Below are 18,761 nucleotides of genomic sequence, written 5' to 3'. Positions count from 1 at the left end.
CTCAATGAAATAAAATGGGAAGGCAAGACTGGAGAAAAAAGGGTAAAAAGGAACGAACAAAGTCTCCAAGAAATGTGGGACTATGTGAAAAGACCTAATCTACGTTTGATAGGCGTACCCGAATGCGACGAAGAGAATGAATCCAAGCTGGAAAATACTCTTCAGGATATTATCCAGGAAAACTTCCCCAACCTAGCAAGGCAGGCAAACATTCAAGTCCAGGAAATACAGAGAACACCACAAAGATATTCGTCAAGAAGAGCAACCCCAAGGCACATAATCGTCAGATTCACCAGGGTCGAAATGAAGGAGAAAATACTAAGGGCAGCCAGAGAGAAAGGTCGGGTTACCCACAAAGGGAAGCCCATCAGACTCACAGCAGATCTCTCAGCAGAAACCCTACAAGCCAGAAGAGAATGGGGGCCAATATTCAACATCCTTAAAGAAAAGAACTTTCAACCCAGAATCTCCTATCCAGCCAAACTAAGCTTCATAAGTGAAGGAAAAATAAAATCCTTTGGGAACATGCAAGTACTAAGAGATTTCGTCACCACCAGGCCAGCTCTACAAGAGCTCCTGAAAGAGGCTCTACACATATAAAGGAACAACAAGTACCAGCTCAACTAAAGGGCAAAACAGCCAGCTAGCACCAAAATGGCAGTATCAAATTCACACATAACAATATTAACCCTAAATGTAAATGGACTAAATGCCCCAATCAAAAGACACAGACTGGCAAATTGGATAAAAAGCCAAAACCCATTGGTGTGCTGTATCCAGGAAACCCATCTCACATGCAAGGATACACAAAGGCTCAAAATAAAGGGATGGAGGAAGATTTACCAAGCAAATGGAGAGCAAAAAAAGCAGGAGTTGCAATTCTCATCTCTGATAAATTAGACTTTAAAGCAACAAAGATCATAAGAGACAAAGAGGGACATTACATAATGGTAAAAGGATCAATGCAACAAGAAGAGCTAACGATCCTAAATATATACGCACCCAATACAGGAGCACCCAGATACATAAGGCAAGTTCTTAATGACTTACAAAGGGACTTAGACTCCCACACAATAATAGTGGGAGACTTTAACACCCCATTGTCAACATTAGACAGATCAACCAGACAGAAAATTAACAAGGATATCCAGGACTTGAACTCAGACCTGGACCAAGCAAACCTAATAGACATTTACAGAACTCTCCACCCCAAATCCACAGAATATACATTCTTCTCAGCACCACATCACACCTACTCTAAAATTGACCACATAATTGGGAGTAAATCACTCCTCAGCAAATGCAAAAGAACGGAAATCGTAACAAACAGTCTCTCAGACCACAGTGCAATCAAGTTAGAACTCAGAATTCAAAAACTAACTCAGAACCGCACAGCTTCATGGAAACTGAACAACTTGCTCTTGAATGTTGACTGGATAAACAATGAAATGAAGGCAGAAATAAAGATGTTCTTCGAAACCAACGAGAATGAAGACACAACATACCAAAATCTCTGGGACACATTTAAAGCAGTATCTAGAGGAAAATATATAGCAATAAGTGCCCACATGAGAAGCAAGGAGAGATCAAAAATTGACACCCTATCGTCAAAACTGAAAGAGCTAGAGGAGCAAGATCAAAAAAACTCAAAGTCTAGCAGAAGACAAGAAATAGCTAAGATCAGAGCAGAACTGAAGGAGATAGAGACACAAAAAACCCTTCAAAAAATCAATAAATCCAGGAGCTGGTTTTTGGAAAAGATCAACAAAATAGACCACTAGCCAGATTAATAAAAAAGAAAAGAGAGAATAACCAAATTGATGCAATAAAAAACGATAAAGGTGATATCACCACAGATTCCACAGAAATTCAAACCATCATCAGAGATTATTACAAACAACTCTATGCACACAAACTAATAAACCTGGAAGAAATGGATAAATTCCTGGACACTTGCCTCCTGCCAAGCCTAAACCAGGAAGAAGCCGAAACCCTGAACAGACCCATAACAAGGTCTGAAGTTGAGGCAGCAATTAAGAGCTTACCACCCAAAAAAAGCCCAGGTCCAGATGGGTTCACAGCTGAATTCTACCAGACATACAAAGAGGAGCTGGTACCATTTCTTCTGAAACTATTCCAAACAATACAAAAAGAGGGAATTCCTCCCAAATCATTTTATGAGACCAACATCATCCTGATTCCAAAACCCGGCAGAGACTCAACAAGAAAAGAAAACTTCAGGCCAATATCCATGATGAACATAGATGCAAAAATCTTCAATAAAATACTGACAAGCCGATTGCAACAGCACATCAAAAAGCTTATCCACCATGATCAAGTAGGCTTCATCCCGGGGATGCAAGGCTGGTTCAACATACGCAAGTCTATAAACGTAATTCACCACATAAACAGAACCAAAGACAAAAACCACATGATTATCTCAATTGATGCAGAGAAGGCCTTTGACAAAATTCAACAGCCCTTTATGCTAAAAACACTCAGTAAGCTAGGTATCAATGGAACGTATCTCAAAATAATAAAAGCTATTTATGACAAACCAACAGCCAATATCATACTGAATGGGCAAAAACTGGAAGCATTCCCCTTGAAATGTGGCACCAGACAAGGATGCCCGCTCTCACCACTGCTATTCAATATAGTATTAGAAGTTCTAGCCAGAGCAATCAGGCAAGAAAAAGAAATAAAGGGCATTCAAATAGGAAAGGAGGAAGTCAAATTGTCTCTATTTGCAGACGACATGATTGTATATCTAGAAGACCCCATCATCTCAGCCCCAAACCTCCTGAAACTGATAAGCAAGTTCAGCAAAGTCTCAGGATACAAAATCAATGTGCAAAAATCACATGCATTCCTATACACCAGTAACAGACTTAAAGAGAACCAAATCAAGAACAAACTTCCATTCACAATTGCCACAAAGAGAATAAAATACCTAGGAATACAACTAACAAGGAATGTAAAGGACCTCTTCAAGGAGAACTACAAGCCACTGCTCAACGAAATAAGAGAGGACACAAACAGATGGAGAAACATCCCATGTTCATGGTTAGGAAGAATCAACATCGTGAAAATGGCCATACTGCCCAAAGTAATTTACAGATTCAATGCTATCCCCATCAAGCTACCAATGACCTTCTTTGCAGAACTGGAAAAAACCACCTTAAACTTCATATGGAACCAAAAGAGAGCCTGCATAGCCAAGTCAATTCTAAGCAAAAAGAACAAAGCGGGGGGCATCACACTACCAGACTTCAAACTATACTACAAGGCTACAGTCATCAAAACAGCATGGTACTGGTACCAAAACAGAGATATAGACCGATGGAACAGAACAGAGGTCTCGGAGGCAACACAACATATCTACAACCATCTGATCTTTGACAAACCAGACAAAAACAAGCAATGGGGAAAGGATTCCCTGTTCAATAAATGGTGTTGGGAAAGCTGGCTAGCCATGTGCAGAAAGCAGAAACTGGACCCCTTCCTGACACCTTACACTAAAATTAACTCCAGATGGATTAAAGACTTAAACATAAGACCTAACACCATAAAAACCCTAGAAGAAAATCTAGGCAAAACCATTCAGGACGTAGGTGTAGGCAAGGACTTCATGACCAAAACGCCAAACGCATTGACAACAAAAGCCAAAATAGACAAATGGGACCTAATCAAACTCCACAGCTTCTGCACAGCAAAAGAAACAATCATTAGAGTGAATCGGCAACCAACAGATTGGGAAAAAATTTTTGCAGTTTACCCATCTGACAAAGGGCTGATATCCGTAATTTACAAAGAACTAAAGCAGATTTACAAGAAAAAAACTAACAAGCCCATTCAAAAGTGGGCAAAGGATATGAACAGACACTTCTCAAAAGAAGACATACGTGAGGCCAACAAACATATGAAAAAATGCTCATCATCACTGGTCATCAGAGAAATGCAAATCAAAACTACACTGAGATACCATCTCACGCCGGTTAGAATGGCGATCATTAAAAAATCTGGAGACAACAGATGCTGGAGAGGATGTGGAGAAATAGGAACACTTTTGCACTGTTGGTGGGAGTGTAAATTAGTGCAACCATTGTGGAAGACAGTGTGGCGATTCCTCAAGGACCTAGAAATAGAAATTCCATTTGACCCAGCAATCCCATTACTGGGTATATATCCAAAGGATTACAAATCGTTCTACTATAAGGACACGTGTACACGAATGTTCATTGCAGCACTGTTTACAATAGCAAAGACCTGGAACCAACCCAAATGCCCATCGACGATAGACTGGATAGGGAAAATGTGGCACATATACACCATGGAATATTATGCAGCCATCAGAAACGATGAGTTTGGGTCCTTTGTAGGGACATGGACGAACCTGGAAACCATCATTTTCAGCAAACTGACAGAAGACCAGAAGATCAAACACCGCATGTTCTCACTCATAGGCGGGTGTTGAACAATGAGAACACATGGACACAGGGAGGGGAGCACTACACAATGGGGTCAGTTGGGGGGAAATAGGGGAGGGAGGGTGGGGGGTGGGAAGCTGGGGAGAGATAGCAAGGGGAGAAATGCCAGATGTAGGTGATGGGGAGGAAGGCAGCAAATCACACTGCCACGTGTGTTCCTATGCAACAATTTTGCATGTTCTTCACATGTACCCCAAAATGTAAAATGCAATAAAATAAATAAATGGGAAAAAAAAATAAAATAAAAACGGCTTTCCAAAGGAGAAGCACGCTTACAGTAAATATAATTTTTAATATATAGAATTTCATAAATGTAACTTTTCAATTAAAAAAGTACCTGTATTTCTACAAATACGCTCATGTTTGCTATTTCTAATAGCAGCAAAATTGAATAGGAAGAAATCCAAATTCCGAAGAAAACAGTTAAGTAGATACAATTTTATGCTCTTAATTGGGCAATATGATTTGACAGTAAAATCATGCCAAATGACATACACAGAACATAAAATATTAGGTACACATTTGATCATAAATATGTCAAAATTTACTTAAGTTTCTCAAAATCAAAGTGGGTTAAAAATAAAAACATTGATTTCCTCCTGGAAAGAGAAACTGAGTAGCTATGAGAAATAATTTTCATAGCATACTGCATTGTACCTTTTAAATTTTGAAACATATGAATGTATTAACTACTCAACAACATCAAGAAACAAACCTGGTCTTAGAAACAACAGCTTCTTTATAAACTAAGTTCTCTCTTGCGTATGCTCATTCATGGTAAATTTGGTAATTTAGCAAATATATTTTTTAAACTAGTTGGCATTAGTTATTGTGGATCCAAGCTTTTTAAAAAGCTTATCTATTACATATGAACATCAAAAAACCTAACCAAATATAGCTAGTGATCTGAAATCATAGACACTAAGATATATAAAATTTTAAATTAAACCACAATGATACACAGCTACATAACCGTAAATGGACATTGCTAAGTTTGACATCTTGCTGCTTCTGTTACTAATGTTTATATTAGATAACATACCACTCTATACCATATCTTTGCTGAATTTTTTTTACTCTTGAAATCACCAAAATTAGCTTCTAATTCTTTAACTGCTTAAATTTCCTTCATTAAATTTGCTGCCTATTTTTCTAAAAGAGATACAAGCATTAATATTAAAACAGACTTAGATGCTATTTTTCAGTATTCTGTTGTCATTTCTTTGTTCTAGAATTGAGTTTAAAAGATACATAAAAGGGAACAAATCTTATTTTGAATGAGGGTTACCCATATATAACAGAAATGGAAAGAATAAAAAACTTCCATTTAATTTTATATGAATTTTTTAATGAGAAAATCAACTAAAGCTGACAGCAAAAGTTAGTGGGGAAAAGGATGTAATACTGAGATGTCACCATGTCTCCAAGATGCCTAAGGTCGAGAGGCTATATACAGGATTAGGCCTACTCAACCTTCTGCCCTCTCAATCCTACCCCCGGGGCAAGGTTCACAAAGAGGTTGGAGACTGGACTCTGCTTGTGCCAAATCCTTTGTTTATTTTTCTTTGATCTGTTGTCTCCTATAGATTGAAATAATTTCCCTCCAACCACAAAATGTCCAATCTAAGCAACTCATTATAAAGTCTTCCCTTATAGAGACTGATGAAAATCTAACTTCAATTTATTTAAGGTCACATCAGCTCCAGATGAACACAATATGTGCGTTTAAAATAACCAGACAAACAATAAAAGTCACAGAACTAGTTGTCAATAGGACTGACTCAAGAGGAACAGGAACAGACAGTGACTTAGTCTTGCATACCACCAACCATTCATATTTTTGTGAAGCAATATGAAATGCTATGGTTCTTTCCAAAATAGGATAGTGACAGTTTAAAAGAAATAAATTGCAATTTATTTATTTAAATAAATAAATAAATTTAAATAAACTCCAGGGTTTTATGAATTAACACTATATATACTCCTAACTAGGGTAAGGGAAGTGCTATGATCTGAATGTTGGTGTTACCCCACAATTCATATGTTGGAACTAGCAGGGCATTTTGGGAAGTGATTAAGTTATGATATGTCTGCCCTCCTGAATGGGATTAGTGCCCTTATAAATGAGGTTGAAGGCAGCTGCCTTGTCTCTTCTACCATGTGAGGACACAGCAGCAAGGTACCATCTTGGAAGCAGAAAGAAAGCTCTCCCTCACCAGACACTGAACCTGCTGCTACCTTATCTTGAACTTCCAGCCTCCAGAACTGTGAGCAATAAATTTCTGTTGTTTATAAATTACTCAGTTGAAGGTATTTTTTAATAGCAGCCACAATGAACTAAGACAGCAAGAGTGAAAATCCCTGTGTACCTATCATAAGCCACTTCTGATATAAATATATAAGGATTTTTAACTTGTATGCATATATATGTGTTCACATAAGTATGTAGGCATAAAGTTGGACTACACTGATTTCTGGGGATGGGAGGTGGAAGAGCTGTTTCCAAACTACTCTTTAGAGATGTGCAAGCTCAGCTTGCTGAGGTAGACATAGAATTCTTCATCATAAGGAGCTGGCTAGTTACAGATCTTGGCCCCCAGGATTAGTAAATGCTCTACCTAACAAGTGGGCTTTTTGCTTTACCAATATGAAGGGGGGGGTGTGTGTATGTGCAGTGTGTGCACACGCATGCTTAAGCTGAAGGGATGAGGCATGGGAGAGTTGAAAGATTCTAGGTTTGGAAGACTACTGACCTAGACTGTCATAGATTTTGCATTCAGCATAACCACTCCATTCCCACAACTGCTCTATCTGCCTCACAGAAGTCTCGTGCACTAACTCATGCAAGAGCGCTATGCACACTGAAACCAAGACACAAAGGGAAGCAATGTGTCCTCCAGAAATAGTGTTCACATAGGGCTGTCGAAGTTCACCTGCAGCATGAGGGGGTGACATCAGCCCTTTGCTGAGCAATAAGTTAAATTTTGAGTTTCATGCCTTCCATCCACTCAGGAATATATACTCTCTGAAAGAGGTAATACAGTCAGCCAGGTAAGTTTATCACTGATCTCTGATTTGAGTTTAACAATTAAAAAAAAAAACAGGTACTTACTAAAGAGACCATTAGAAAGTACATATAGGTTAGTACATTTAGAGTTTTTAATATTCTGCTTTGTTAAGTTGGAAAGATATCCAAATTTATTCTCACTTAAGTTTCTGGATCTGTCCAAAAAAAACTACATAATCAATTTTTCTTTAAAAACAACTACAAACATCATTAATAAAAGTAATAAGTCACACACTGGCAAAAAATATTCACAACACATCTATCTGACAAAGCGCTGTATCCATGATGTATAAATTAACTTCTACAAATAGTAAAAAAATATGAAACCTAATAAAATGTAAGCAAAAGACTTGAACAGATACTTCACACACACACCACACACACACAAAGATATACGAATAACCAATAAACACATGAAAAGATAATCAACATCTTTAGAAATCAGGGAAATGCAAATTTAAATCATAAGATACTATTTCACATACCTACGATGATTACTATAAAAAATGCTACAGATATCAAACATTAGTGAGGATATGGAGCAACTGGAATATTTGTACACTGCTGAGGAGACTATAAAAAACGTCTATCCACTTCTAAGAGCTGGCAGTTTATTTTAAATTGAATATACATCGGCTCTATTCTACTCTTAGATGCTCACCCAAGAAAAATGAAAGCATAGGTTGACAAAAAGATTTGTACAAGAATGTTTATAGCAACCTTATTTGTAATAGATAACAACCCAAACATCCATCAAGAGAAGAATGGATAAACAAATTGTGGTAAATTCATACAATGAAATATTACTCAGCAAAATTAAAAACAAACACAAACCTGATACCCACACAAGGATGACTCTCTGAAAACACATTAAGCAAAAGAAGCCAGCCATGAAAGAATGTATTCTGTACACTCCATTTACATGAAATTGAAGAACAAACAAAACCTGCGACGGAAATCAGAAGTGTGGTTGCATGGGGTAAAGGAGAAGGGATTGACTGGAAAGAGGCATGAACGAATTTTCTGGGGTAAAATGTTTATTATCTTAGGTGGTGATTACATGGGTGTATACAATTGTCAAAACTCATTGAGCTGAATACCTAAAATCTTTTCCTTTTAAAAATGTTAATTATACCTAAGTAAACAACCAAATACATATAAGTATGTCAAATTCATATAATTATTAAAGGAAGAAAGGAAGGGAACAAGCAAGACAGTCACTATAAAGTTGAATGGGGTCATCTAAATTTATTTTGACACAAATAAATGATTTGATTCCCCCAAGAGGACATTACAGAATAAAAGGACTTAGTCTAAAAAAATCAGAATACTTGGGTTCACATGAAACCTCCAGCATATATTAGCTGTGTAATTTGAGGTAAGAGAGTTAGCCATTTTGAACTGCTGTTTTCCATCTACCTATTTTATAGAGGTTGACAATAATGTATAATAATGTACTTTGAAAATTTTAGGTTGAAATTAAGGTCTTATTTTTGCCCACAGCAGATATTACAATCAAACATGCAATTATATTTGTGTCTTCTAATAAACATGTTTGTACATATACGTATTATGTATAAACATATATATACAGGTGGTCCCCAATGATACGACTTACGATTTTTTGACTTTACAATGGTGCAAAAGCAATATGATTGATTCAGTAGAAACAATACTTCGAGTACCCATACAACCTTTCTGTTTTTCACATTCAGTACAGTATTCGATAATTACATGTGATATCCAATACTGGTATTATAAAACAGGCTTTGTGCTTTATGATTTTGCCCAATTTTAGGCTTACGTAAATGTTCTGAGCATGTTATAGCTATGACATTCAGTAGGTTAGGTGTATTAAGTACATTGTTGACCTAAAAGTTGGGTTTATTACAATGTAACCCCATTGTAAGTCAAGGAGCGTGTGTGTGTGTGTGTGTGTGTGTGTGTGTGTTTGTGTGTAGAGAAAGAGGTTTCCTAATAGAAAAATAAACATATGATAGGATAAGAATGATTTACCTACAAGAACAATGGGAAAATTTATTTAAAACCAACTGCTATATATTTAATACTCATACAACACTCAGCATTTATAACATTTTTACTGAGCACTATACCCACAAATACACTCTTATCCCATCTCCACCCAAAAAACATCAAATAGTTTTAAAAAATTATTATGTATTATATGTAGAGATGGGGGCCCCCACTATGTTGCACAGCTGGTCTTGAACTCCTGGGCTCAAGCCATCTTCCCACCTCATCCTCCCAAAGTTGAGGGGGTTACAGTCATGAGCCATCATGCCTAGCCAAGGTCAGGTAATTTAACCTAGTGTTCAATTTATAGACACTAGAAACAAACAAACAAAAAACATGTTGGGCTAGCACACCTAAGTTATCATAAATTCTGAACTAGTAAGTTTTTTTTTTTTAGAAGATTTTGATAAAAATATAAAACAAAAGTTTGGTTAATATTCACAATGAGATTTAAAAATCTGAAAATACATCATCTGTCTATACTACTATTCCCAAAGGTTATATTCTACTTCTAAAATAAGACATTCCACTGTGACTCCCTCCTTCCTGTAATAAGTGAGAGTTGCTTGCATTTCCAATCAGGAAGTCAGAGTCAACCAAACTTCCATCGGGTTTTAAAAAGTGTGTGTGTGTGTGCGTGCGTGTGTGTGTGTGTGTGCATGCAAGTGCACACATGTCTATGCATAAGATCATGTACACATATATATGAAAACACTAGAAGTAAATATACCAAAATATTAGCAATCAAAAATAAAACATTTAGTAATAATTCTCTCTGTTCAAGGCAAAAGGAAAAAAAACAACAGCAAAACTTAGGCTTAAAAATCAGAAAAGACCTAGATGTAAAAGCTAAAACTATAAAACTCTGAAAAGAAAAAAAGACACACACATACAAAGTCAATTTCTATATATTAGAAAAAAAGAGGTATACATCTTCATGGTCTTGGATTAATGATTTTTTAGATATAACACCAAAAGCACAAACAAAAGAAAAAAATAGATTAAATGAAGTTCAATAAAGTCCAATTCTTCAAAAGATATAATCAAGAAAGTAAAAAATATCTTAAAAGGGACTCATATCTAGAGTATACAAAGAACTCTGTAACACAAAAGACAATCCAATTTAAAAACAGGCAAAAATTCTGACTAGACATTTTTTCAAAGAAGATATACAAGTGGCCACTATGCACACAAAAAGATGCTCAAAACTGTCAGTCATTAGACCACACTAAAGTATCACTTTTCACCCAGTAGGATGGCTACAGTAAAAAGACAGACAATAAGAAGTATTGTCAATGATGTGGAAAGTAGCCGTGCATGATGGCACATGCCTGTAGTCCTAGCTACTCAGGAGAATGGAGCAGGAAGATAACTTGAGGCCAGGAGTTCGAGGCTGTAGCATGCTATATTCATACCTGTGAATAGCCGCTGTACTCTCAGATTGGGCAACATAGTGAGACTCTGCCGCTATTAAAATACAACAACAACAAAAATACACGCACACACACAAGCAAAGATGTAGAGAAATCAGAACCGCCACACTACTAATAGGGATGGAACAAGACGTAGCCACTTTAAAAAACAGTCTGGGAATCCTGAAAATGCTGATTAGAGTTGCCATGTGACCCACCAATTCCACTCATAGGTATATACCCAAGAGAAATGCAAACATGTCCACACAAAACCTTATACATCAATGTTCACAGCAGCATTATTAATAACAACCAAAAGGAAGAAACAACTCAAATGTTTATCAACTAATGAATGAATAAACAAACTGTAGTATATCCATACATTCAGCAATAAAAATTATATACTGATACATGCTACAACATGGATGAACCTTGAAAACACACTAAGTGAAAAAAGTTAGGCACAATGTCATGCTTTACAAAAGGCCACATATCATGATTCCTTATTTATTTATTTATATATTTATTTTGAGACAGAGCCTCTCCCTGTTGCCTAGGCCAGAGTGCAGTGGGAGTGACCTCGGCTCACTGCAGCTTCTGCCTCCCAGGCTCAAGTGATTCTCCTGCCTAAGCCTCCAGAGTAGCTGGGTTTAAAAGCACTTGCCACCATGCCCAGCTAATTTTTGTATTTTTTTGTAAAGATGAGGTTTTACCATGTTGGCCAGGTGGTCTCCAACTCATGACCTGAAGCGATCCACCCACCTCGGCCTCCCAAAGTGCTGGGATTATAGGCGTGAACCACCACGCCCAGCCTCCATTTATGTAAAATATTCAAAATTGGTGAACTTATAAAAACAGAAAGTATATTAATAGCTGCCTATAAGCCAAGTGCAGTGGCTCATACCTGTAACTCTAGTCCTTTGGGAGGCTGAGGCAGGACTGCTTGAGGCCAAGAGCTCAAGACCAGACTGGGCAAGTGAGACCCTGTCTTTATGAAAAAATTAAAAATTAGCTGGGTGTGGTGGCACACACCTGTAATTCTAGCTACTGGGGAAGCTGAGGTGGGAGGATCACTTGAACTGGCAGTTCAAGGTTACTGTGAGCCTTGATCACACCACTGCACTCCTGCCTAGGCAACACAGTTGCCTAGGACTTAGGGATGTGGTGGGAAAATTGAGAAGTGAGAGCTAATAGAAAAAAATAAGATTTAAGAAAAAGAAAGAAAAAATCTGAGCCACAGTGAGTAAAACAGAAAAAAAAAAAAAAAGGTTTAAGAGAAGTGATAGCTAAAGGTACTGGATTTCTTTCTGTGTTGATAAAAAGGTTCTAAAATTGATTGTGGTGATGGTTTCACAACAAAACACTGAATTATACGTATTAAATAGGAGAATTGCATGGTATGTTAAGTGTATCTCAATAAAGCTGTTTTTTTTTTTTTTTTTTTCTGTTTTTGTTTTTTATTTGAGACAGACTCTCGCTCTGTTGCCCAGGCTGGAATGCAGTGGCACGATCTCAGCTCAGTGCAACCTCTGCCTCCTGGGTTCAGGCAATTCTCCTACCTGGGCCTCCCAAGTAGCTCAGACTACAGGTATGCACCAATATGACCAGCTAATTTTTCTGTATTTGAAGTAGAGGCGTGTTTCACTGTATTGGCCGGGCTAGTCTCGAACTCCTGACCTCAGGTGATCCACCCGCCTCGGCCTCCTAAAGTATTGGGGTTACAAGCGTGAGCACCACACCCTGCCTAAAGCTGTTATTTTTAAAATTTGCATGAAACATAGCAGGTATTCAATAAATAATTGAATATATGAAAGAGCGAATAAATGAAAACTATATCAAGTGTGAAAGAATATGGACTTGGAGATAGAAGTGGTTTGAACCACAATTTTGATATTTACTAAGTGTTGGATTTCACTAAGGTTTTAGCTTTTTCAACTCCAGTTGGGAATAATGAGATAATCCCTATAAAATGTTCAGCCCAGTAAGAAAAGTATCTACTGCTCATTAGCAATCTAGCAGATTAGAGCTATATCAAAAGCAATAATCAGTGTCAATAAAAGTAGTAACATTTTAGTTAAGTTGGGTGCTAGAAGTATGGATGCTTAGTTTATTATTATTTGATACTTATATTGTTTGTATTCTTTTGCATGTATCAAAAATCACAGGACTTGGCCAGTCCAGTGGCTATACCTGTAATCCCAAAACTTTAGGAGGCCAAGGCAGGAGGGTTGCTTGAGCCCAGGAGTTCAAGACCAGCCTGGGCAACATGGTGGAACACCAGCTCTACAAAAAATACAAAAATTAGCAGAGTATGGTGGCGTGCACCTGTAGTCCCTGCTACTTGGGAGGCTGAAAGATGGGAGGAGCCCTTGAGTTCAGGAGGTCAAGGCTACAGTGAGCTGAGATCGTGCCACTCCACTCCAGCCTGGGCAAAAGAATGAGATCATGTCTCAAAAAAGAACAACAAACAAAAAACAAACAAAAACAAAAATCACATGCCTTTAAAAACAGATCATAAAACAAACCATACCATAACAACAAAATACATAATGCCCAAGAACCAGAGATTTTCACTTCCCAGTCACTTCATGATCTAGTCAACAGATACCATTTCTTGTAAAGGGGAATATTGTCATTTCCATGGCAATAAAATTTCCCTCTCACCTACGGGGAACTTGAGGCTTAGGTCCTAGCTAATCCTTCCTCTGGGAAAAAGGCCTAGAACTCAGTTTGAGCCATTTCTTCCTAATTAACCTGCGTTAGGTTAATGCATTAGGTGCATCTTTAAAATTGGGTAATTTTTGGAAGAACAGCAACATTCTTCTCACTAGTGGCACTGACAGCACTTAGCCAAAACCCCACAAGGACACTGTACATCGTATCACCACCACTACTCAGGATGGTGAGGACTCAGGGTCAGGCTCATAGGCAGCCACTCTTCACAGTGCTAATCTGGTGGCTGTTTGCTGGGTATCATTTAGGAAATGGTATATCCTATGTCCCACAGAGCCTGATATTCTATAAAGAGACACTCATCCTTTTTAAGACTTTATTCTCTGTTGAAATTTATAGACTTTGGGAAGAAACAGTGAACTGTACTTTAACAATCACTTACACCATAGTATAACTGAATTTGTCAGTAGAAATGCAGTAATTGCTCTTTTTTTTTTCTTCCCTGAAAGAAGAGATTTAGAACAAAGTGGGAAGCAGAAAACGTTTGAGGTGAAAAATTGTAGACAACCTTATCACTCTGCCTAGAGTCCAACCTGACTATTTTTCATGCTGTCAATTTCTCACTAGACAATCCATCAAATCCTCCAGAAATGAGTCATGATAAAGATTTAGAGTGGCAGCACAACCCTCAAGGCACCCCAGACTTCAAAAGAAATTCCTAAAGTTCAAACCTATAAAGAGGGTCTGTAGCTAGGAAGAACAAAGGAACTAAATATCTTATTTTGGTTTAACCACCTGTTCCCATGTCTGACATGTGGTTAAACCACTTAGGTCACATGTCAGACATGGGAACAGGTCAGCTTCATGGCCAAAAACCTGGATACTGCAAATGGAAACAAATAATTAGCTACATGGAACAGAAAGAGCATGACTTACAAGATTTCTGGCAAAGGTATGCATGTGCTGTGATAAAAATGAGTTAGAAAGCTTCTTAACCTAATAGGAACTTAAAACCACCAAGAAAAAGAATATTTATAATTGGCAAAGGTTCTCTCTCTAGACAAGAGCCAATTACAGGATCTAACTGGAGCAAAGAAAAAGAGAAACTTAATTTTTGGTGATCCACCTAAGCAAAAGCTGTATTCTACGTCCACTGTTTACCCTTCATTAAAAAAGAAATGTAGCCAAAGAGATTTCCTTCCTGAGAATGTGCTGGGGCATGCATACAGGCACACACACCCACACAGCAATCCACCTCTTCCAAAGAACTCTGCAGAAAAGTGAGGACTCAGGTATGTGCCACAATGACACATATCAAGGAGAACCTGGAGCAACCTCTCTCTCTCTCTCTCTGACCCCCGAGGCAGTGTCTCTTAATTAAAAGCTGCCAAGGTCACTGACCTCATCACCTCAGGTTTCACAAGCAACTGAGGAAGCTTTAGCCACGACTGTCAGTCAGTTCAACTAAAAGTTATTAATGTTTCCAAGAACAAAATGACTAAACGAGTCTTAAACTGTGTATTATCAAATATGAAACAAATACCACCAATGAAATTAGTCAAGCTGAAAACAGATTTAAGTATTGGTCCAAATCCAATGCCATGCGTATACTTTAAAGACAGAAAGCTCTGTGCTCTAAGTAAATATAATCTGAGTCTCTGGGTTCAGAATTTTTGTCAATAGCTGAAATGTAGTTTCCATTACTATTGTTTGCCATACCCTCTGGCCTCTATAAAGAAGAAAAATTATGGCCGGGCGCGGTGGCTCAAGCCTGTAATCCCAGCACTTTGGGAGGCCGAGGCGGGTGGATCACGAGGTCAAGAGATCGAGACCATCCTGGTCAACATGGTGAAACCCCATCTCTACTAACAATACAAAAAATTAGCTGGGCATGGTGGCACGTGCCTGTAATCCCAGCTACTCAGGAGGCTCAGGCAGGAGAATTGCCTGAACCCAGGAGGCGGAGGTTGCGGTGAGCCGAGATCGCGCCATTGCACTCTAGCCTGGGTAACATGAGTGAGACTCCGTCTCAAAAAAAAAAAAAAAAAAAGAAGAAAAATTATAATTAAACAATGGCTTACTTAGTCTTATACCTAAAATATAAGGGTCCAATTAATCAGCCATCTCACACTTGTTTTAAAGCTCCAGTTAATATATATTAGTGGTAATTCTACTCACTACTATATTTTCTGTACTCTGTTTCTTAAAAGGAATAGGAATTAGGACTTTAAACAGTATGGAAGGTAATGCTTTAGGGGCATCAAAGAGATAGAGCTGATTATAATACTACCTCTTTTCTATACTCAAAACCAGTTAGCTTATACAATAAAATTCAAAAATTATTCCATATGATCATTGAGAAAACCTGCTTAGAATCCCTTGAGTTCAAGGGAAATGCTACTCAGAGATCTATCATATCTGTACAAAAAGGTTAAAGGAATATATTTGTCACAAGAAGTGCCTAAGATTAATACTTACACAGCCACCAGCAAGGATTTCTGCTGGAAGTGGAACAGAGCCATCTCTTCTGGTAAATTTGTCCCGAACAAAATCATTAACCTAATTAGAAAGACAATATCAGTTAACCAAAATTCCTAACCATTTCTCTACTGGCACGCTGTTGCTTTTCCAAGTCAGCAAAATACTTGTCTTATAATATTAAAAATTATCAAATGCTTACATGTAAAATTAAAGTTTTACAAATTCCATGATAGCGCGCCAGTCTCAGCAGCATCAATTTTAGTTTTGTTTTTGAGACAGGGTCTCACTCTGTTGCTCAGGCTGGAGTGCAGTGGTATGATCATAGCTCACTACAGCCTCAAATTCCTGAACTCAAGCAATCCTCCCATATTAGCCTCCTGGCATGCATCACACTTGGCTAATTTTTTTTTTTTTTTTTTTGTAGAGCTGAGTTCTTACTGTGCTTATACTAGTCTGGAACTCCTGGCCTCAGGTGATCCTCCTACCACCAAAAATCCTAGGATTATAGGCATTCGCTACCACACCCAGCCTTGATTTTAGTTTTCTGGCTTAACGGTAATCTAAACAAATGACACAAATTCAGTTAAAAACAAACTTACAGTCAGCTTAATGGCCTTTTCTGGAGCAACCCCTATAAGTTGTGGTATCAGACCTAGGTAAAGGGACAGAATCATCAGCAATATAGATGTACCAGACATGAATACACAACTCCAACAACAAAGTGTTTTCCCCGTATTATTTACCCATCAAACATTTTAGAGTTTTCACTAAAATGGGAAAAAGATTATTCTAAAAACTCTGTATATATTTAATAATTATTAACAAATGCAGTATAATGTCACGTTTTCTTGAGGTTATAAATCCTCTTCTTAAGCATGCTTCCTTTAAAGCCTAGTTAACCAACACTTCCCAAAAAAATAAGTAAAGAAGAAATGGAGCCATGGGTCTTCTCTATTCTGGGAACATTGCCAATAACAATGTAACCAAATTCCCTCCCTTGTTACAACCAACAACATATAAACATACACAGACACTGTACACTTGCAAAAGCTCTGAAAAGCATGCTGTTACATATACTCAGATTTTGCCACAAACTATGCTACCGACATACTGGCATACAGTGGCTTGGTTATTATGGAATATTAACTCCCATAATCTTTTCTTCAGAGAAACACAGCATTCAATATTCATTTATTTAAAAAAAAGCCAAAACTGCAAAGAAAAATGCAGTTTTAAGTATTGTTTAATGAGGATCTCCTATAAGCAAAAACATACGCCTGTTGTATTATTATTTACTAATATATGTCGAACTTAAGACATTTTAAAAGAATCCCCTCAAAACAAAGGAAATCATAATCCTTAGAAAGTTAAATTTCCCAGGATGGCTGTATACTAGAAAAGAAAAAAATAAACAATACAATATCTTTTGGGCTTGGCTTTCTGAAGCTCACAGCTTATCCAAATTGTTAGCATACTTTTTTGCATACATTTTTTAAAGATGCTAACAATAAACATTTTATATCCTTTAAATCATCCAGCCAAAGGGGAGGAATATGTGTGTTTGCCTGTTTGCTGACTGCTAATCTTAAGCCTGCTCTGATGATACTGCTGAGTGATTTTCCATGAGTTGAAAGCCAGTAAGTAATCATACATAAGACTACTGTCAGTCAGACTGAATTATCAGTGACACACACAAATCCACACACACCTTTCATGGGTAGCAGACTGATTTAAAAGAATAAATCAGCAGATGGCAGTCTTAACTTTCTAACCCTGATGATTATCAGGCTCTATTACTTTTAATCTAACTCTCATACAACCATGTCGGCATGCATATTTGTTTTACAACTTGCCTCAATAAGGCTCATGGAATTTAATAAAGTACTGATTTGAGTCACTTTATCATTGTTGCCTGCAAAGAAATGTAGCTAATCTGTCAACAATTTTGTCAATCATCTGACAGAATAATGGACCAGTTCCAAGCAATATATGACAATCTCAATAATCATAGTGCTCACATACAGGACTCCTACAATCTTCTCCCTAATACAAAAGTCTCTCATTTAAAGAACTGCTTTTATGAGCTTACATCCTGAATAAAACCAACAATCCTCTCCCCCACTTGCTATATTGCATCCATTTAATTAACATGACATCTCTCTCAAATGAAATCTTCTGTAAGCACATATCCATTGAGAAGGCTAAAATATGCAGTAAATATCTAGGTTCCTTTTAATGGGGGACATTTTCTTTGCAATTTAAAAGCATATCAAGGAGGAGAAAGGTCATTATTCAACAAAGAAATATTGAAGATATCAAGGAAAAAAACAATCTTAATGCCACTCAACCTTGATTCTCCATTAAATAAAATTTGGATATGCAGGGCTTAATCAGTTAGAACAAGCATTCATGTGGACAGATCTGCATTCTGGATCATGTATACTCCTTTCCACGGGGTACATGCTGTACAGGTACAATTCTGAGATGATGCTACAGTTCTGAATATTTGAGGAAAAATCATCACATTCATTCTTAAGAGCAGGGTACTTGAGCCTGGTTTGATTTCAGAATGACTCTCTCCTCTTGTTCTATATACAATGCTAA

General features: G+C 37.4%; 1 protein-coding gene across 4 annotated transcripts in view; it reads right to left on the bottom strand.

Moving 5' to 3' along the window:
* The window catches only part of SLC25A12 (solute carrier family 25 member 12), a 237,288-nt gene that overhangs the window by 14,004 nt on the left and 204,523 nt on the right, over window positions 1–18,761 (bottom strand). For all 4 annotated transcript variants that reach the window (XM_032292951.1, XM_032292952.1, XM_032292954.1 and 1 more), the window contains 2 exons: window positions 16,757–16,809; window positions 16,155–16,235 (listed from right to left, as the gene is read on the bottom strand). In XM_032292951.1, coding sequence (XP_032148842.1) covers window positions 16,155–16,235; window positions 16,757–16,809 — 134 coding nt within the window. The remainder of the gene's footprint in view (window positions 1–16,154; window positions 16,236–16,756; window positions 16,810–18,761) is intronic.

This window comes from Sapajus apella, unplaced genomic scaffold (genome assembly GCF_009761245.1).
Source record: "Sapajus apella isolate SASKATOON/1434 unplaced genomic scaffold, GSC_monkey_1.0 scaffold28, whole genome shotgun sequence".
In the NCBI taxonomy this organism is placed as follows: Eukaryota; Metazoa; Chordata; class Mammalia; order Primates; family Cebidae; genus Sapajus; species Sapajus apella.
Note: the sequence above shows the minus strand (reverse complement) of the source record. Positions and strands in the feature narration are given on the sequence as shown.